The sequence below is a fragment of the Megascapheus bottae genome, unplaced genomic scaffold (genome assembly GCF_031878675.1).
Source record: "Megascapheus bottae isolate mThoBot1 unplaced genomic scaffold, mThoBot2.hap1 HAP1_SCAFFOLD_208, whole genome shotgun sequence".
Taxonomy (NCBI): domain Eukaryota; kingdom Metazoa; phylum Chordata; class Mammalia; order Rodentia; family Geomyidae; genus Megascapheus; species Megascapheus bottae.
The window spans coordinates 35,586-58,040 of NW_028327395.1; the positions used below are offsets into that span (position 1 = coordinate 35,586).

At 39.4% G+C, this 22,455-nt stretch overlaps 1 protein-coding gene across 1 annotated transcript in view; it reads left to right on the plus strand.

Moving 5' to 3' along the window:
• The window catches only part of LOC150039894 (piezo-type mechanosensitive ion channel component 2-like), a 172,189-nt gene that overhangs the window by 9,850 nt on the left and 139,884 nt on the right, over positions 1–22,455 (plus strand). Inside the window, 2 exon segments of the mRNA XM_090327524.1 lie at positions 13,722–13,932; positions 15,401–15,614. Coding sequence (XP_090183650.1) covers positions 13,722–13,932; positions 15,401–15,614 — 425 coding nt within the window.

Below are 22,455 nucleotides of genomic sequence, written 5' to 3' on the forward strand. Positions count from 1 at the left end.
GGAGACAGATACAGGAGACTTGACATCAGCCCTTCACGAGGCCCTCAGCAGCTAGGAGCCAGCATTCACCCCATGGTTCTTCATCACACCCAAGCAATTGCCTTGTATTAGTTCAAGTGCCCAACACCGAAAAGTCATGCACAGAATTCTGACCCACTTGGTCTGGAAACCTTAGTTATTGCAAAATATTCAGCAAAGAAGTCGCATCTAGTGGGTTTTAGTGAAAGAGAATATTAGTTTTCCCTTGAAGTTTTCCCCTGTATCTTGCCCCTCCAAGTTTTATTGCCTTGGTTAAGTGATTTTGAAGATGACTAATAATTAAATATAATCCTATACTTTTAAAGGTAGGAGAACTTAAAGAGTGGCACAAATAATGAGTGAACTGTGTGTTTGTTAGCTTGTGGAAAGGTTTCAGACACAGCTGTTGGACCAGAAATGTGTTCTTGTTTCTGTCATGGTGTGTGGGAACAGGTCAGACACCTGTCACAATGTCCTGGGGCTTGCTCTGGAATACTGTTACATGATAATAATAACTTACTATGTCACAAAATCTGAGGTATCCCTCATTTCTACAAAGCCATTGAGCTTTTTAACACAGAGCTTAAATTGACAAAGAAAAAAGTTATTTAAAAATACTTAGACTAGATATTTAACACAAGATACAACTCCCAGATGTTTTTAGTCACAGGTTGTGGGGAGAAATTAAACATGTAAAACTAAAATTAATTGACATTGTTTGCTTTAATAATGTAAACCGCTAAGAAAGAGCTAAAGGAAGAAGGGTTTCAATTATATTAAATGATTTGTCCTTCATAAAAAGGCAGAAAATTGCCTCATATGCTTTAAAGGAAAGTAACTAGTAAAGGAAAGATATAATTCCATCCCATCCTATTGAAACTAGAAACTCTATTGCCATAAACTTTATGAGTTGAAGATATGGAATCATATTATGTGTCGATATTCTGCTGTTTTTTAGGGCAAAAAGCTGCAAAGTGTAAAAGACAATTAAAGCAAAGCAGCTTCTGAGGAGATTTTTTCCCCTCAAGTTTACAACTCCTAAAACAGGAGAAAGCTATAAAAGTGATTTGCTTTTGACTTTACAATTTTAAGACAGGGAACTAAAATGTTGAATATCTGGTTTTACATTTGGATTTTACACTATGTACAGTGTTAAGATTCTTTTTAATCATTACTAATTGTCCCTAGTTGGGTGGAAATAAATCCATTAACTCAGGTTTGGTTTGGTCAACTTCCAGCTTTATGCTAGCTAATTGGAGATATGAGTCTCTCAGATTTGTCTGCCTAAGCTGGCTTTGAACTCAGATCTTCAGATATTAGCCTCCTAAGTAGCTAAAGTAACATGTGTGAGCAATCTAACTCATAACTCAGGTTTTGCAAGCTTAGGACATTGTATTATTAAGAGATGATAATTTGTCAGTTATTTTCCTATCACAGTTGGAGTTGAAAAATATTCATGTTGATTGAGTTATCTAGCAATGATGGTTGTGTCATATTTCAGACAACTGTTGATTCTCTTCTTTGCTACACAGTGGAATGATCCATCTCCACACCAGAAAAAAACAAAGGCATTAATCACTTAGCACATAGTTGTCACCAATACCAAAGAAACTGTCAAACAAAGTCACTACCCCTTCATACCCTTCTAAACACCCACCCCCACAGTGCTTGCTCATTTTAGTAGCTTAAAAGTTGCTGTTTCTTTATGCCGTTCTTTGATTTGAGAGGTAGTGGGGCAATTTCAAAGTTGGGCTCCTCTAAGACTTACAGAAGCTTAGAAGCTTAATTTGGACAGTGTTTTTGAGGTGAAACAAGTGATCTGTGCCAATCATAACAGATCAGTGAACTACAAGACTTCTTATGAAGACAACATTCATCGTTAATCATAGACTCTGTTTGGCTTGCCAAGGCTAGGGAAATACTTGCTGACCCCCAGAAAGGCAGTTAAGCTCTGAGTGAGGGTTTTACCTCTAGAGAACACATTAATTCTTTCTGGAGAGCATGGGTTAATTCTCAAATCATGTTTCCTCCTGTACCATACCCCATTTTTATGTTTAGGCTTAAATATCCAAAACTTATGTATTATTAATTACATTACCTAAAGATAACAAAATATTCTAGACATCTTTCATTTCCAGCTTTGAAACTACTATGGCAAATAGCGGGGCTATTTTCCTCCTCAACTAAATTATAGATACTAATTTTCCATTTTCTTGGCCATTCCAGTCCACTAGATAACTTAAGAGAAACAAGATGCTAGGTGAATTCTTCCCAATTAATCTACAGGGAAATAATTCCTGCTTGTAACAATCTGGACTTGAGTCTGAAAGGAATGGGAACACACAGCCAAAATAAGCAGAAGAATTTATTTTATTTTTCAAGGGCCCAACATACTTCCTCTTGCTTATAACTCTTGGCTTTTACACTCCAGAATGTTTGGTTTTTGAGGATGCTGGAAGAATAGTGTTTGCTGGCATTGTTTCTTCTTTCATTTATCTCAGTGGAGAAATGGCAAGATTAATCCTCTGGAGCCCAAGAGAATTCTTTTCCAGCTGTAGCACTGTTTTAAAGTAGCAGCCAACATCAGGACAGGATTGCTGTCTTTGGGTCTTGGTTGATGTGATAAGGAAGCTTTGAGAAGTGTTCACCAATCCCAGGCTTCTATGGAAAGTACCTGGGAAAAGTGGAAGCCACAAAGCCATCTCAGTTGCCTTTGGCTTGCTCTGAAATTGCACAGAAGACAGACCTAAGCAAAGTACCCCATCTCTCACCTCAAAGAAGTTCTATCTGGATAGACATGATTCATTTCCTTTGTGTGTTTTCATTCAGAAACAGATCCACCAGTCAGAGCCAAAAAAATAGGTTATCCTCCAATATTTTGCTTATAAAACTTTATATTGTGAAAGCAAAATTAGGTAGAAAGTGTTATCTCGCAATGAAACAATACTAGACTGATGTCATGTGTATGTTGCTTTATTTGCAACCATAGTTTTGAAGCCTGATGTTTTTAAGCAAATAAAATTTCACGTGTTTTTAAACCACATTTCTGACAGATTCAGTTTTTTATCCAGTAGCAATTACAGTCATATCTTGCTTACTTAGATGTATCTTTACAAAGTTTCTTTAAATTCAATTAACTTTGTATCTTTAAATAGTTATTCAAGAGGATTCCAATTCATGATGTTAATTTATGTGTATATTGTGTAATAATCAGTGTCTCCTCTTCCCTCCTTCTTTTTTCCATCTAGTCCAACCCCGCCTAACCCTTCAAGTCATCGAAATATATCTTTTTAATAGCCAGACAAATCAAACAAATAGAAACATGAAGTATAAAGCATATACTCTTCCAGGTGTCCTTAGTTCACTTGGCAGCCATCCTAGGCAGAAAAGTGTGTTCGATTATCTCCAAAAGCCAGCCCAGGCAGAAATGTCTATGATACTTCATCTTCAAAATAAACAACAAAAAGCAGTGATGGAGGTATGGCTCAAGTAGGAGAGCAAGCAGAAGGCCTTGATACCAGCAAAAGTTCAATTAATTGCCAACATTTGGGGGGTGCAGAATTTAGACCCTGCTAATGTTCTTGGCAAGCTCCTTCTGAATCTCAGGTTTTGCCCTCTGCTCTCTTATCTACCACACCTCTTGGGCTGTGGTGACATCTGAGATAAATGACCAACCACGCTGTGCTTTCTACTTCAGCTTTCAGACCTTAGTTAATGTTTCTTTACAGAGAAAAAATGAGCAAGAAAGGGAGAAATCAGTCTTTATTGATGCCTTCTAATTAGGCATTATACATTTTCTCCATTCCAACCTGAGATTGCCTCTGAAGCCACTGGCTTTAAATTTCCTAGACCTGCTTTTCAAGTAGACAAAGCAATTATTTGCAACATGGAACCATTCAGGGCAGTGAAGAACTGGATAGCTGCCCAGGTGTCTTGCAAATCTTGCATTTTATGACTTGTGCCGAATGAAAACCTGTCCTGTGATTGTTCTAGGGAGGATGTTATTTCCAGGAAAGAAGAAATAAAGGAAGGAAGATAGGAAGGAAGGGAGGAAGGAAGGAAGGAAGGAAGAAAGGAAGGGAGGGAGGTAGGGAGGGAGGGAGGGAGGGAGGGAGGACAATTACAAAATATTTTTGTCTTATTTTATCCATTTATTGGCCATGTATAACAGTACCTGTTCTCTGCCTTTATCAAGGAATCAAAATGTCAAAGGATTTTTTAGTCCGTAAGGAGATTTCTAAAACAATATTTTTACAAATTCTTAAGAGTATTTTCTTCTGTTCTTGGAATAAATGATAGGTGACTTTATTCAGCAACGTACAAAAGCAAAGTATCTGCATGGAAACTTAGAGAAGTTACAGAGTTCCGGGTCCCTTCGTGGCAGATTCTGATCTCCCACATGAGCTTCCCAGAATACCAGCTATTGCTGTACCTGCTTTGTTAAGATCATAACCTGTCGTTATTCTCCATACTGCTCTGCATTGGTAATTAGCACCTCTCTCACACTAAGTCTATGAGGATGAGGATCCTTACTATCTTATTCTCTGTTGTAGACTGGAACATGACAAAATCAATGAAAACTGCACACTTCGTAGTGCTCATATGCTTACCAAGTTCATTGACGAAACACTAACTGATTCACACAGAAGCTTGTTCAAAGCAATCCAAATATAAACTGAAGGAATCAAAGAACAAGAATATGACTTAGGTCAAGTGTGGCTCAAAAGTTTTTATCTCCAGAGATATGGGGTGCAGCTATATGTTGGCAGGCCTATTTTTGCTTGTTTTTTGGTTGCAAAGGCAATGTAAAGAGGGGTTACAGTTACATATTAAGGTAATGAGTACATTTCCTTTTAAATAGTATTACTCATTCCTCGTATTCTCCCTTACCCTCTCCCTAGGACTCCCCTCCCCCCAAGTTTTAAAGTTCATTTCCAACATGGTGTCAGTATCACTGTTGAATTGGTTTACCCCTTGTCTGTGATTACCCTTCTCTTTCCCAAATCAGATAAACTTATACACAAGACAAAAGGGTATCAAAATCAGAAACCGTAACCAGGAGAAATAAACCAGAGGAGAAAAAAAATGAAATAACTGGGAGAGAGAGAGGGAGAGAATAACCACGAAAACTGTTCTTTCCATATCAAAGAAATCATTTTGATTAGTATCATTTATGTGGTCATAATTACATAGTTTTTGAAATATTCTGAACCTCTATTAAGACTATTCTAGGCATACACTATTACAAATGAGGGAAACCATGGAGCCTATGTTTCTTCGGGTCTGGCTTACTAGACCTAATATGATTTTTTCTAAGTCTTTCTATTTTCTTACAAATGGGGCAATGCCATTCTTTCTTAGTGAAACATAGAATTCCATTGTGCATATATATTTTTTGATCCATTCATTTACTGAGAAACATCATCTGGCTTGATTCTATATCTTAGCTATGGTAAACAATGCTGCAATGAACATGATTGTGCTGGTAGCTTTAGTATGGTCTGGTTTGTGATCATTTAGGTAAATGCCCAGGAGTAGGGTTGCCAGGTTATAGGGGAGCTCTTTGTTTAGTCTTTTTTTCCTAGTCGTGGGGCCTGAACCCAGGACCTGAGCACTGTCCTTGGACTTTTCTCAAGGCTAGAGCTCTACCACTTGAACCACAGCACCATTTCCAGTACCGAGGAATCAAACTCTACCACTAGGCCAAACTCCTGGTCCCTGTTTAGTCTTTTGAGGAGCCTCCATACTGCTTTCCAGAATGATTGAACCAGTTTTCACTCCCACCAACAATGTAATAGTTCCCTTTGGCCACATCCCTGTTAGCATCTGTTGTTATTTTCTTTCTTGATGGTGGCTATTATCAAGAAAACCTTATCACCTGTGGTGAGAATGAATCTCAATGTTGTTTTGATCAGCCATTCCCTAGAAGCTAAGAACATGTTATTCATCCAAAGAGGAGTTCACTTACTGGACATTTCTTCTGTATGGTTCCCACTATGTGTCAGGCGATCTGCAACTGATATCTAACAAGGATTATCTTTATTCTTTTTTATTTGCTTGCCAAGAATTTTTTCCTCATTAAAATCACATCAACTTTGGGAATAAGTCAAGTAGAGCTTTCCAAATCCCTGCAGACAGGTCCAATCCTTTCCACTCACAATGTCCTTAGGATCTTACATTTCAGCTTTATCGAGTTATATATACTTGGCTTATTTCCCCTGAGTACTAGATATTCTGTGAAGGTTCTCTGTCTCTCTCTGTCTCTTTCCCTCTGCCTCTGCCTCGCTTCTCTCCTCTCTCCTCTCTCCTCTCTCCTCTCTCTCTCTCCCTCTCTCTCTCTCTCTCTCTCTCTCTCTCTCTCTCTATATATATATATATATATATATATATATATATATATATATATATATATCTCCTTATTGCAGAGGTGATACCCAGTGGGGTTGTAATTATATAAGGCTAGTAATGAGTACATTTCTTTTAAGACAGTGTCACTTCTCCACTCTTTCCTCATTTTCTCCTGACTTTTTTCCCTCAGGGGGTGGGGAGGAAGGAAATGGGTGAAAACATGGGAGGGGGTAACAATATTCAAGAAGTAATATACTCATTTCCTTACAAATATAACTGTAACCCCTCTATACATCACCCTGACAGTAAAATAAAATTTTAAAAAAGACAAAACGTACATAAATCATAAACAGCAACAAAAGAGAAAAAATAGAATAAAAAGGAAAAAACACCTGGTATATTATATATGCATTTATTTGTTTATTGAAATAGAGAAGGGAAAGGGGAAAACAAGATGATTGGGAGGGGGAGGGGTGATGGAAACATGGGAAAAAACATGAGAAGTGGTGTTAATATGTGAGAAGTAATGCACCCACTACCTGATGAATGGCTGTAACCCCTCTGTACATTACCCTGACATTAAAATAAATTTAAAAAGAAAAAATAAAAGAAAAAGAAGAAAACAACACAAAAAGTAATATAAAAATTCTTTTGTTTTCAATTTCATAAGCTTTATTTTATATGATCATATACACATAGCTACTGAGCTTTCGTGGTCCTCTCCTAAGGATGCCCTCCAGGCTCTCTTTTCTACTGCATCCTGAACTCAAGATTTCGATTGAAGTAGAGGTTGTGCTTGATAATAAGGTGATGATAGGAGGATAAGTATTGGAGGAGTGAGAGGATGGATGGATGGATGGATGGATGGGTGGATAAATGGACTGGTAAACAGGTGGATTGGTGGGTGGGTAAGTATATTAATGGATGGGTGAGTGGATGGCTGGCTAGCTGGCCGCATGTATGAATGGGTATACAAATGGATGGATAGATGGGTAGATGAATGGAAAGACAAAAGGATGGACAGAGGATAGATGAATTTGTAGGTAGATAGGTAAGTGGATGGATGGATGGATGGATGGATGGATGGATATGGATGGGGAAGAAGGGAAGACTGTTGGACAAACAGCTTTAGCTACACTCAACCTTTATACCTTTATAACACATGTGTAAAGATATTTTTAAATGTTTCTTAATTTATTACAAATGATTATATGAGTTATGTGTTATGTGTCTTTCAGGAAACTTTTGAGACCGGAAAGACTTGTCTATTGTCAGAAGACTGCTTTTGTCTTCACTTTTTTTTTTTAATTTCCAGAAAAGCACCAGGATGTGGGATGTGTCATGTAAAAGGGCCAAACTTAGATACTTCCTATAAGAGAAAATAGATATAAAGCAAGAAGTGTTACTCTGGGGCCAAAATAGGTCCTACAGCTATGAACTTTCAGGTTTAAAGGGTGTGTGCTAGAAACAGGACTGTCAGGACTTACGGCTAACAATCTAGTTGGTCCATGTCATCTTAGTCTGTGCCTGTCTTTTATTAAACTCTCATTGCTCTCTATATGGAGTTTGAAAGAGAAACCTACATATTCACTTTTCCAGGTGGAATAGGCAAGTAATAAAACTGCCTTTATAAGTAAGGAAAAATAATCTTCCCCAAAGCAAGTCTAGCCAAAGAACATAATATTTGCTTCATCTGTGAAATGCTGTCACGTTAGGCTTGCATAACACACGTGATCACTCACAAATAACTCTGCCTTCCTCTCTCCTACTTCCTGCCTTCTCAGGGAATACTGGAAAGGCCATTTGTTGTCTGCTGTATGTCTCAACACCGTTGCCTCCCTTTCTTTGGCTCATCTGTTGAGCTGAGCCCATTCTGCTAAGATAAATTGTTAACTTTTAATAACAAACAATGCATAAACAATGGTGACACTTGAGAAAAATGCTCCCTATATCTCCCAGTCCTTTTGGCTCATTATATGTGAATATGATAAACTTCTAAAGAAATGTTTTAAAGTTTAGTTTTCACCATAGGGAAAAAGAAACAGATTTCCATCAAACATAAAGCTTTCCTCTGGAGTCAGAAGCGTCACTGAAGCCTAAAGAAGGTTACAGAGACTTCTTCAGAATATTTTCTCAGGAAGGGAGTCTGCTGAGCTTTTGCTCAAACAAGTTGTATTCCTACCGTGCTTGTTGTGAATTCCACTCCATTGTAAGATTCACCAACAACAGCTCGGGTATAGGGTCCAGCATGGCCACCAAGGGGCTTTTTCATCACATGCTCCTAGAACCCAATCCCATAATGCTCTAGGAGGTCTGTTTGAGCTGGGTGAACCTTGCTTCTGACCATCCCCAAATGGCCCTTCTTATTTTAGTATTTGTTCCTCCTAAGATGGGATTATATAGTGTTAGGGATATGGAAACATGAATGCTTGGGTCCTACCAAAAATAATTATGTCCTCTGTGTCAAAAGATTAGAAAGGACAGCTTGTAGTAATTAGGGTGAGATGTGAAAGCTGATTTGTAGTTAGGCTCTTATCTGGATACAGAGAAAAAGAAGCTTTGTATGAAGCTAATTCCACAGCACTATATAAAATGAGAGTTCTACCCTGCTGGGCATACATGGCTCATGCCTGCAATCTCAGCTACTCAGGAGGCTGAGATCTCCTAAAGCAGGGGATCAAAGCTTGGAATCAAGGATGTTTTGCAGTATTCATGGTGTTTTTTAAAATTTATTTGTAGTTGCTAAGAGCATTTATAATATTTATAGCATTCAATTTGCTATATTCTTGATTAAGTCATGGTATAATCTCATCAAGTCTTGCACTTTTAGCACAGCTATTAGCTGAAATGCTTATTTCTTTGTATTGAGTATATTTAAAATAATCTCTTTTAGCTATTTTGAAATACACAATACATTAGTAAATACAGTGGCCCACCACAGTGTACCATCTGTAACTAGAAAACTTTCTCCTACTCAAGTGTTACATTATACCCTTTGGCCAGTCTCTCTTCTTTCTCTGCACACCTCCCTACCCTCGCAGCTGACAAACACGATTCCACTCTGTGGAATCAACTTAGGAGGTTGACATTAGATTCCCCTATGCTGTGTGAGATCATACAGTGTTAGTCTTTTCAAGCTTGGCTTATGTCTCTTAGTATAAATCCTCTGGGCTCATCCTGTGTCACAAACGAAAGGATTTCCTTTGGAGAGCAGCAGCTTTTTAAAAGCGATGAAACAAAGGACTTTAAAAATGTCTTTCTGTGCGCCTCAGATTTTGACAAGGCTAATAAGTCTCCAAGCTTTTTCATTTGACTCTTTAAACTGTGTAGGGTTCACTTCGTTGTACATAGCTCATGGAACCAAGGGAATTAAATCTTTGTATCCAATTACTTCTTGTTGGCTTAAAGACCAAGTTGTAGTTTTTAGCAGGGACAGATGGAGACTCCAGCAAGCAAGATTTCTGTTAGTAAATACGACGGGGTGAGTCTCTGCTCTTGGAGGGCTCCTGTTTACATATCAGCAGATGAATCACTGAGAGGGAAATCCTGTGGGCATAGAAGCCAGGCCAATGGAGGTGACGAATGATAGTTTTGCCTCCCACCATCTGGGACAGTAGGGAGTTTCAGAGCCCACCTCACTCTGTTCTCTCTCCCAGCTTAGGGTTTCAAAAGCATTTCTAAAAGGGGACCCCAGGAATGTGGTATAAAACTAACAAATGTCTCAAGTACAGTGTGGTCTGTTGATAGAAATCACAGGGAGAAATACCCAGGAGAGGTCAGCCCAATGCATATGTGTGACCTCACTAAGGCTCCTGGACCAGACTTCTATTTGATTTCATCTACATCCGTAGCCATTCTGTAATTGAATCATAAGTCATTTGATAGGAAACTTTGCAGTGTGTTAACTTAACCCAGGAGGCCCTGGATGTGTTCTTTTTTTCCTTCCTCTTCAAAGGAAGTGAGGAAAGAGCTGAAACAAACTTCCTACCAGGAGAGAGACCTTCCCTGTGTCACTCCTCTAGGCACCAGGAAAGTGATGCTATACAGACTGGATTCTAATAGTGATTCTGCCTTAAGTGTGAGGAAAGGGGGCCTCTAGCAGGGAAGGCAAAGAGTTCTCCAGTTCCAGAGGCAAAGAGTTTGTAGGTTCTGGTTCCCTATATCTTTCCCTGCATGATCTGCTTCTAGGCTTCTAGGAAGGTCAGGTGGTCTCAGGTGGGCAGCATACAGGTGAGCCACCTCTAAATTCTCTCTAAGGGAACCCCGCAGAGCCCTCATGTAAAATCTACCAGTGTGCCAGGGAATCCCAGATGGACCATTTCTGTCCAACCCACTGTGCTAGCTGCTGGCTTGGTACTTCCAGACAGAACTTCGAAACAGTCTTCTAGATGCTCTATCTCAACAAAAGATATAAAGACAGGAATGACTTGGGCTCTCTACCTGCCATTCCCACCTCAGGTTTGGCAGCTTGACTGCCAAGCCATACTCTGTAGATTCTCAGCTTCAACTCAACTCCCCCCCCACACCCCCAAGCATCATCTGCTCCACTTCTGATTGCTCCTTCCCACTCATGTTCATTCCAGGCAACCACTAGAGAACAGAAGTACTTTGTAAAATGAAGCCTACCATATCCTTTATTAGAGCCCAAAGTCCAATCAGAGCAGGTTCAAGAGGAATTATGCATGGACACATGGAATAAATATCTACCCAAAATTTTTGGAAAATTTCATTTGGGAGTTAGAATACTTGTGAGAGAGGGGTGTATGGCTAAGGCCAGAAATCAGGGAATATTGTTTCTTAAATGGAGCGATCTGAGAGAAATGGAGACCAAGTAAGACAGGACTGAAGTGTCAATGACTAGGCTGTACTTCCACCTACTGTCTGAGGCATGTACAGCTTGCCTAACTCCAAGAGGAAGGCCGAGGGTATGGGGTATAGGCAGCCAGAGGAGAGGTAATCTGATGGACTAGACACAGCTTTCTCATCTTCCCTCTGTGAAATATAAAGCATGGCCAGCCAGTGAGAATTAGAGGAATGAAAATGTAGGAGTCGTACTCTGAGGGAGTGGGAGAGGTTATGGCATGGGACACATTCCCTTCCCTCGGGGCACTCCATAGAGCCTTTGGCCATCTCCCTCATCTGCCAGGAATGCTGTCCCCTGGGACCTCCATATGGCTGGTGACTTTGTGACACTCAGGTCTTTGCTTAAATTTCACCTCCTTGGGAAGGCCCTCCCTGGGTTCGAAACCTAAGTCATAGTCATGTCATGCTACGTGACTTTTTTGAGTAGCATTTATTCCTGAGATGCTTAACTTGTTGGCTTATCTTTTAGTTGTTTACATTTTTGTTGCTGTATCTCTTCATACACACACACACACACACACACACACACACACACACACACACACATATAAAGGGGGGGACGGGGGACTGGCCTTATATGTATACAAGCATTGTTGTAAAAAATAGCATGAGATATTTTTTCTGCTTCAGGGGAAAAATATAAAAGCAGTGATCTCTTAATGTTCACAGTTACTAGTTCCAAGATCCCTTGTGGATAGCAAAGTAGGTGGATTCTCAAGTCATTTACCTAAAGTGCATAGAAATGTGCATCTCCCCACATGCTCTTTAAACACCCCTAGATGGCTTCTAAGTTCAAGTACAATGCAAATACCATAAAAATGGTTATTATATTATATTGTTTAGAGGGAAATGTTTTGTGTATTCAGGATAGACATGGTTCTCTTCAAGTTTATCTCTACTGTGCTAAGCTAAATCCATGGATGTGAATGAAACACAAGTACACAGTTCCAAATACTTGCAATAGAACAGAGTGGAATCCAGTTTACCCGTGTGAACAGGAGTCAGCCCAAGATGAGGTCCTGTTGGGGTGTATGTGTACATGTCTATGCACATATGCACATGTCCAAAAGGTGTGTGCATTTGGTGATAATGTGCAACGGTGTGTACATGCATGTTGGGAAAATCTGTGTAAGTATGTGAGGTGCATCTGTATATGTGTGTATATGTATGTATAGGTATGTAGGGATTGTTTGTGTATATGCATGTGTTGTTGGGGTGTATTTCTGAAAGCATGTATGTGGACATAGGTATGTATACATGTGTATACATATGTCTCTATGGGTATGTTGTGTGTGGGATTTGTGTGTGTATGGCATGGGTGTGTACATGTTGTCTATGAGGGTGTGAGTGTATGTGCATACATGTGTGCATGTGCATTTGGAGGGGGAAGGGTGGAGGTGTATTTATAACCTGAATTCCTCAATTTCCTGTGGTTTGTACCTTCCCTGATCAACAGAAGTTCTCAGAATCCTCAGGGCTATTCAGGATGTCCTTAACCATGGTATTATCCTTCCTGGGTTTTTCCCTCCCAGCCAGGGAATGAAACATGCTGAGGACCAGACACCATCAGTGTGCAAATGTTTAAGCTGAACATCTCCAGAAAGAACTTGTGACATGGAAACCTGGAGGCCAGGCTTCTCTCTTTCATCTTTGAAGATGTCTGACAGGGCCTAAGTGCTGTGGCTCTGTGGCCAGCTGCCCTGTGCTGCCTCAGATGTGCAGGCTATTGGCCTAGGGACAAATGCAAACAGCTTCACAAGTTAGGCAGAATCTTTTGTCTTAGAGTTATTGCTTATATGGGAGATTTGTTAAAATTCCTTACCCTCCTAATGAGCAAAAATAAAAATCCCGACCAAGACTTCAACAAAGTAGCAAGATCCCCACCGCATTGCATTCCCAGTGGGAAGTAGCACAGGGAGATGTGTGTAGATGTGGTCCTTGAGTTTCCCCTACATGGCAGTTACACTGTGCTCACCAGGAGCCAGCCAGGGTGGCATCTCTGGAAATGTAAGGGTTAAGAAACACTGCCATAAGTAGCCAAGCAATTGGAGACTGCTCATCTTCTGGGCAGAAAACACTGCAGGTGGTGAACTAAGAGATGACCTGCTGACAGCTAGGTGCTGCTGTTTAAACCACCAGAACCTCGAGGGAAAACTAAATTTGAAGACTCAAACCCAGACATCCCCACATTGATATTGTTAATAGATGTGTCTCAGTTTCTTCTGCCTATCAAAAACAAGCACGCATAGGTTACTACCCAGGATTCTATGACTAGAGGCCTTTCCTAGGAAATGGCTTCTTCAGGATGGATCCAAATGTTTGAACTTCAGTACAGGGCTATCAGAAACCTAGGGATAAACTGGTGATCTGAATGCTTCCTGATTGGTGAAATTGACCTGTATGGTTAATTCAGAAATTGGGACCTGTATCACCTACCATGTTGAGTCATCAAAGATGTACACTGGAAGATATTTTGTTTGTTTTCTATTTAGGCTGGAGGAGAAAAAATGGACTCAGAAGAAGCACTAATCTATGAGGAGGATTTAGATGAAGGAGATGGGATGGAAGGAGAGATGGAAGAAAGTGCAAAGTTAAAAATGTTCCGCAGGCTGGCCTCAGTTGCTTCCAAGCTTAAGGAATTTATTGGCAACATGATAACCACAGCAGGCAAAGTTGTGGTGACCATCTTACTGGGCTCCTCAGGTGAGTATGATCTTTACTAAGAATCTACTGAGAAAACAGGTTGGTCTGTAAAGGAATAATGAAAAGCATGGTTAAAGCAAAGAAAAGCAAGGAAACAATTCTATTCCAGGACACTGGAATAACACTAAAGCTTTTTAAAGCCACTCACATATACAAACCACCCATAGAGAGTTCCTTTCCTGTTCATTTGTAGTTTTGGTGTTTGGGGATGTTTTCTCTATCAAATAATCTTTTTTTCCGTATCTAAGTCACTTCATTTTCTGTGTTTAGAGCAGAATAACAGCTCTTCTTCATCCTCTAAACCTTTGAATGGTGATCTGTTTCAATTAGTGATGTGAATGTACCCCTGACTAGTATATTGCAGAGGCATGTCTGTATACATGCAGTCATTTGAAATCTTAATTGAGTTCTCCAGGGTAAATTTCTTTTCCTTCTCAAGTTAGATAGCAGTCTTCCACCGCAGACACTTACTTCCTTTCAATTTTGGCCACCATTTACTTATTCCATGATAATATTGTCTCATTCTTTGCCCTCCTTCCATCCTGCTGCCCACTAGCACTCCAACTGTTTCCATTACAAAGACAAAAATAAGTCAATTGGCCAGGTGCCAGTGGCTCACACCTAGAATCCTAGCTACTGAGGAGGCTGAGATCTGAGGATCCCAGATCTAAGCTAGCCCCAGGAAAAATATCCATAATATCTTCTCTCCCATCAGCTCCCAAAAGGGAAGCTGTGGATCCAGTGATAGAATCTGAGTGAAAAAACTAAGAGACAGTGCTCAGGTCCTGAGTTAAAGCCATATACTATCACATACCCAGGCCACATAAAATTAAATTAAATTAAATTAAAATAGCTGCTTCTTCATGGGACAGGGCAAGGAAATAGGAAATTCCTCAAGGAATAACCCAATATTTCAATGAGGTAATCTTTCTAAATGGTCAAGAATATTTTAAAATATGTATAAAGCGTTGCCTGATCTTACATGTCCTCTTCTGGAGACCTTACCAGGTAGGACAAAGTTTTCATGAGACTTAAGCTGCCATCATGCATATTATTATAAGTCTTAGTCAACAGAAAAATATAAGGGATTCTAAAGAAAACAATGGAATGGATCTACATATGCTTCTGAAAGACTCCAGAAGAAGAAAGAGGGAAACATTTGAATATAAATGTAAATTCTACAGATGTGAAAAATTGATCTTTTCAGCTCAACTACCATTGGGATAATTTCTTCAAGTGCTTTCTTAGAGTACTTGTCAAATTACTATTTCATGTGTGACTTTTTTGCAATACATATAAGCAATATTCTGTTTACATCGATAGATTGTGGTGAATATTTTGAAAACTGGAGTGATTATTTTCATATGTAGAAAGGAAAATGACATCACTTCCATTTGTACATGTGCTGAGTGAAAGATGAAGTTCTATGACTGTTCCCTGTTACCTGACTGTGTTTCTTTCTCCTTAGGCATGATGTTACCATCTTTGACATCAGCTGTCTACTTCTTTGTATTCCTGGGCTTGTGTACCTGGTGGTCCTGGTGCCGGACTTTTGACCCTTTGCTGTTCAGCTGTCTCTGCGTTCTGCTGGCAATTTTCACTGCTGGGCATCTGATTGGGCTTTATTTATATCAGTTCCAATTCTTTCAAGAAGCAGTTCCCCCCAATTACTACTACGCAAGGTAAGATAAATTGCTCAGGCATTGTAAGTTGAGGGAGTTTCCTCCCCATGGCTTTTATGGTCTTGGTTAGGCCCTGTGAAATTTCAGGCTGATTCTGAATGCCAATTGTTGGATTAAACCAAGATTTGGTGGGGTAGGGAAGCAATCTAGCACTTTATTTTTGCTGATTCTGGGTGACACAGGGTAGAAGCCAAAGAATTTCCTGGGATACCTAAGACCTAGGGTCTTAGCTGTCAAAGGATTTCCTAGAAGAACTTATATGAAGAATAATCAGGGCATGTTTTAAGTATTCAGCTTTCACAGAAAGCTTTCACAGGCCAAAAAGATCATCATGAATTAAGCATTCAAAATAATAAAGAACTGATTATAAGAATTTAAAAACAAGCTAGGCACTGGGGGCTCATGCCTGTAATCCTAGCTACTTAGGAGACTGAGATCTGAGAATTGCAGTTCAAAGCCAGCCCATGAGATTCTTCTCTCCAATTAACCACTAGGAAACCAGAAATGGCACTGTGTCTAAAGTGGTAGAGCACTAGCCTTGAAGAGTTCAACACCCAGGCCCAGAGTTCAAGCCTCAAACTGACCCCCCCCCGAAAAAATGCATTAGAATCCAAGCATTTGGTCTAATGTGGGGGCAGGGCAAATCTAATTTTCCTCGGTAGAAAGGCAAGTAAGTATTATATCAACTTCTTACCATGGACATGGGAATTAGAGATAAAGAACCCAGAACTTTCAAAGTTTCTGAAACAATTCTAGGGCCTTTCTCCATTAGAAAGGGAAGACTTTTGACAAGGAAATGCCCAGAAAGGAAAAGTAGAAACAAAAAATTGCTATCTGTTCATCTTTTATGATTCTGACTACAGTCTGAGATTCTTATTTCAAGTGGGTCGAAAGCTGATTCCTGATATCAGAGTGTAACCACATTGATTATTTACTAAAGAAAAGTATCATAAGTTACAAAGATAGTTCAACAACATACTCAGTTGATCAACATTAACATTCCTAGCTAGGTGCCTGTGGCTCATGCCTGTTTTCTGAGCTACTCAAGAGACTGAGACTTGAGAATCATGGTTTGATGCCAAGCCAGGAAGGAAAATCTGTGAAACTTTTAAATCCAATTAATCACCAAAAAGCTGAACATGTTGTTATGGCTCAAGTAATAGGACAATAGCTTTGAGCAAAAAAGCTAAGAGATAATGCCTAGGGATAGCACCCAGGCCCTGAGTTCAAGCCTTAGGTCCAGCTTTGAATAGGTAAATGAATAAATAAATAACATTATCCAAAATGAGATGGCCTGATATTTCAGATTTTCTGAGCCTTTCAACATCAGAGGTACATAGTGTCAAGCCTTTTGGTTCAACCTGTACTATATTGGACATGCAAAGGATAGACATAGCTAAAATGGCTCCACGGGAATGTGGGTCTATGGTACATATATACAGAACATATAGAAAACAAAATTGTGGCAGGGAGTGTGGCCTAGTGGTAGAGTGCTTGCCCAGCATGCACAAAGACAAGGGTTTGATTCCTCAGTACCACATACAGAGAAAAAGCCACAAGAGCTGCTGTGACTCAAATGGTTGAGCATTAACCTTGAGCAGAATGTCCAAGGACAGTGCCCAGGCTCTGAGTTCAAGCCCCAGAACTGGCAAAAAAAGATTTATAGACAAAATGTGCTAAGAACTACACTAATTTAAAGGAGAAATCAATATCAACATTCAACACCAACACACATGTACAGTATGCCAGTATATTATATCACTAAAAGATGTTAGGAAGTTAGAGGAGTTTTCAATGTTCAGTGGACTTTAGGAAGTAGTATGCAAGTTTCTCAAGTGACTTAGTGGCAGGACAGGCAAATGTTGATGCTCTAGAAACTACTTAGGCACTTATTCACGAAGCCTCGGGATGTCTGCAACATTTAAATGATTTAACAACAATTATGACAGATCATAAAAGAAAGATAAAGACCACAAAATTATTTACATTAGGTCATCAGTAGAGGGTTTTCTATTGTCCTATTTGTCCTTTTCTGTCTATCAAAAAGTTCATAATTTAAAGTTGCAGAAAAGGAATCAAAATGTCAGGAAAGGCTGTGGAAATAAACATTGTTCCAGACTCCTGGTCTCCATCACTGAACGGTTCAGTGTATCTTGTCTTCCTATTCAGAAATGAGGAGACCATATTTGAAAAGAGCAGGATTGTTCATTTTCAGCTATACAAGTTTACATCCTTCTTTTAGCTGGTCTCAATATAGTTTGTATGCGGGCTTTATGTCAGATTTGACTGTAAAAAAATTCTAATTTGTGGTTATGTCCATATAATGCTGTCAAATGATAATCAAACAAATTCGAATACTATTTAAGTTCAGTTAAAGTAAATGGTGACTTGAAAACTCAAAAAGTCATATTTAGTGTAATGAGAATAGCACATTATATATATACAGCAAAAGTGGAGAGGCTCTTTAATGGTGCATATTGTATAATATTTATTAGGCAGGAAGGAATAAATGCATATATAAATACATTTAAAGTAAGGACTTTCTTTAATAGTACAAATTGCATCATATTTATTATATTTAGGAAGGAATAGATCTAAATTTTAGTGCAGTTTTTTATTTGTGGTTTTGTGAAACACATAGAAAATATGTTTTGTACTATTGAAAGAACCAACTATTATAGGATAACTTAATTGGAAATTTGCAAGTTCTCTTTTGGGCAATAGGTTGTGTGTGTGTGTGTGTGTGTGTGTGTGTGTGTGTGTGTGTGTGTGTGTGTGTGTGTGTGTGTGTGTGTGAAGCTTAGGATCTTTTCTGCCATCTAGGGGCAGCTAATGGGAAATACAACAACTATAATCATCCTAAAGCAGATCAGGCAAACTTTCTCAGTCCAGTGATTCAGACTTCGAAGGCTATAAGTCCGTCACAGGTGTTTCAAAGTGCAAGAACAGTGAAGACAAGATTTGAAGAATAATTAGAGATGTGTTTCAATGAAACTGTTTATGGACATCAACAGGAAAGGAAGAAGGAAAGAAGGGAGAGAGGGAGGGGAGGGAAGGAAGGGGAAAGAAAGAAAAGAAAGAAAGAGGAGGAAAAATACTATTTAAAAGATGTAACTCCACCTCCCAGACCTAAACACTGTTGATTTTAATATCTCTATTCTTCCTATGCACATATGGACATTTTCCAAAGCAGAGTTTGAATTCTACTGTACACCATGTTTTGTAATGTGGTACTGAATTTATTTTCCTCTGCCATGAACTGTTCTTCTAGAATATGTTTCTGGTAGGCTGCAATGTGTTGTATTGTGTAGTCACATTACCCTGCAGTCATCCCTGGGGTTTGACCAGCTAGATGAAATAAAACTCAGGATGAGCAAGCACCCTTTGCTTGACCCTTTGCTCTCTTAGTGTGAAGAGGCTCTCTGGGGCTGGGTGGTGCTTGACTCTGCTGGAGGAACTCGAGGTTCCCAAGGTCGGTGTTCATTTGGTGACTTTGGATGGCTTCAATCATGTGGGTGCTATGTGTGGCAATCTCAGGCCAGTTTGTCACACATCTGACATTTCCTTTCTTTCTAGGGTGACTTTTTCTTTAGCCCAGTGATCCCAAAATATTACAGGTTTCCTTTCACATTTACCCAGACCATGGTGAAGTTTTTTCTGTCACATCTTTTATTCAGAAGAAGATATAGAAAAGATGCTAAGACCATGTTGAAGAGAACAAAGTTGACATAGAACTTTGATGTGATGTTGGATCAAGAAAGAAAGTATGTGTGCCGGCACTTGTAATCCTAGCTTCTCATGAGTCTGAGATCTGAGGATCAAGGTTCAAAGCCAGCCACGACACAAAAGAACTTGAGACTCTTATTTTTCAATTAACCCCTAGAAAACTGGAAGTGGGGAAATTGGCTCAAGGGTAGAGCAGTAGCCTTGAGCTGAAGAGCTTAGGGACAACGTCCAGGCCCAGGGGAATGATGGTAGCCTTGAGCTGAAGAGCTCAGGGACTGTGCCCAGGCTGAGTTCAAGCCCCATAGCCCACCAAAAAAAAAGAAGAAAGAAAGTATGTGAACTTCTTCCATTTTTGTACATAGGAGTGATAAGAATGCACTTTCTAAAACAAATTTCATTATTATGACAAGTGTTCTTATGGGAACATTAAGACACTTATCCAGTGTTAAATTATTCTTGCAAAATTTGAGACAATTCAGTTTATTACAACCACAAAAAAAATAGTGCTCACAGTTTTTGGAGTAGATCCAAAAAATAAAATATCAAAATGAATCTACTTAATAGAAAAAAATGAGCATGTATACCAGTGGAAATAACCTAATAGGAAAAGGTCATATTAAAAAAAAACTGCCATTCTGGCAAGTATTGTTAAGAAACATGGCAAACTAAAATTTTGCCTTAGCTAATATATTTTCATGGAAAATTTCTGCAGGCAGTACAAACATATTCTGTTTGGAAAGATGAAGGAAGAATGATTTCACCAGCAAAATCTGTGCTAGATCATGGCTCAAATGGTATGGTGCCAGCCAAGCAAACAAGCTGAGTAATCATGCCACATTGTGTTTACGCAATAGAACTAGTTAAATGTCCAGATTTGTCCATTTATTTGGGTATAGATCCTTACCTGTTCCTGCCTGGAAGACTATCTGTCCAGCTATGTAATCTAGGAATACTGAACCACTTCTGTCCTATGGAGTCCTTGCAAAGACGGTATGCTGGGTAAGGGACAGGAGGTAAAGTGAATAATCCAGTGTGTACTTTGCTGTCATGAGTGTGTAGTTCCCATGGAGGGAACACACATATCTGCAGTGATCCCTCTTCTGTAGTCTCTGGTGACTCTACTAAGAGCCAATTCTAATAGCTTGGCAGCATACCTTTTACTGGTTTCCCTGTAAAGATGATACCTAAAGTAATTCTGAAGTGTATTCGTCTAAAAGCAGTGTTGGCATACAGTGAGCCTGTATTTGCTTTTTCGTATCCAAAGCAGGTAAGTGTGCTGGGCAGGGCAGGAGGCAGAAATAAATGATCGTCGTTTTCTTCATCATAACGTAGATACTGTGGAAGAGCTGGTGCCAAATACTCACACAGGAGGATGGGATCCTGAGGATCTTTGTTTGAAGCCATCCTCGGCAGAAAAATCCTTGAGACTCCATCTACATATGACCAGCAAAAAGTTGGGCTGGAGGCCTGGCTCAAATAGCAGAGCACCAGCCGAGCAAGCTAAGCAGGCATGAAACTCTGAATTCAAATAACAGTATTGGCTGCATAGATGATAGATCCATAGAAGTCAATGGATGGATAGAGATAGAGTGTAGATCGAAAATGGATGCTAGGTAGGAAGATAGGTAGATAGATAGATAGATAGATAGATAGATAGATAGATAGATAGATAGATAGATAGATACTCTTAGGAAGATAGATAGACAGACAGACAGACAGACAGACAGACAGACAGACAGACAGATAGATACTCTTAGGAAGATAGCTAGATAGCTAGATAGATAGATAGATAGATAGATAGATAGATAGATACTCTGAACCCATGTATTTATTTCTCTGACCTACTGATGAACACTTTGCATATAATATATAATGCTGTAAGGCAGAGGTAATTTTAGATTGTCTCTCTTACTCAGTGGCTAGCTTTTATTCTGACCCCCAAATTTTAAGGAACGTCACTCCAAGGCTGAACTTGTTTATTTACTCTCAATTTGTTATTCTGTGGCTTTGTTCACCTTAAATTTTGGAAGTGGAGAATGAAGAAATGGGAAGTGCTGGGAAAGATTCTCAGACTGTTCTCATGAAAATAGCACTCATATTAAGTAAATATACAATAGCTGTCCTGTTACCCTTTTTTATTTGCTATTTCCATGAATCGCAATGATTAGAAAATACATCATGTGTAATGAAGGAAAAGTTTATGTTTATTTCAGAATTAAAATGATGTAAGCAAAAGAAACAGCAAAGCTTGGAACATCAGAGGATTTTGGTTCAAAGCCAAGCCAGGCAGAAAAGGTATTGAGACTTCATCTCCACTAACCCAGCAAAATCCTGGCTTGAAGGAGTAACTCAAATGGCATTTCTCATTATGTGACAGCGAGTTTTATGATCGAGAATGAACCAAAGAATGTTAAAGTTCAATGTCATTCATATATTTATGTGATCTGTGTGATAATAGTCGTTTCTGGGTGAGCAGAAATAAAGGTCTTGGTGTAGGGTATCTCTCCAACTTCAGTACTTGGACTCTGAGTCCATTTGAACATGTACCATATCTTGTGATCAGTCACCCCTAAATGCATAACCACATATATGGTGTGGTACCAAAATCCTGCCCAGCCATGACACCTTACCTTGGGCATGCAACAACTGCTGCTTTTTACCAAGCCACAGGGTGTTTGCATGGATGTTTGAGTATTCTAGAATAGTCCTGTTTTGTCCTGCAAGTTCTTCTTAACCCTGCAATCAAGGGTCAAATGGTCCCCACGTATTAATAGTAATAAATGCTCTAGCTCAGAAATCTTGAATCTTAATTCCTAAGCATTGTACATATCAAAATCCTGCTTAAATACTCTGGCCTCATTCTGCTGGCTTGGTATGGAGTGACTTCACACTGAGCACAGCGTGGTGGTTGATGGCAAAGAGACTAGGCTATGGAGAAAGAGGTGATAGTGACTGGCAGGTGGCAATCACTTGCTATGTCTGAGACATGAGGAAGATCACAGCATAATGAGTCCAGCAGGAAATCAAGGAGTTAGGAAGTGGGCAAGATTATTACCCTGATTACCATGCCTGCCTGGCATAGGGATGCATTTGTATGTGCATGCTGATGAAAATC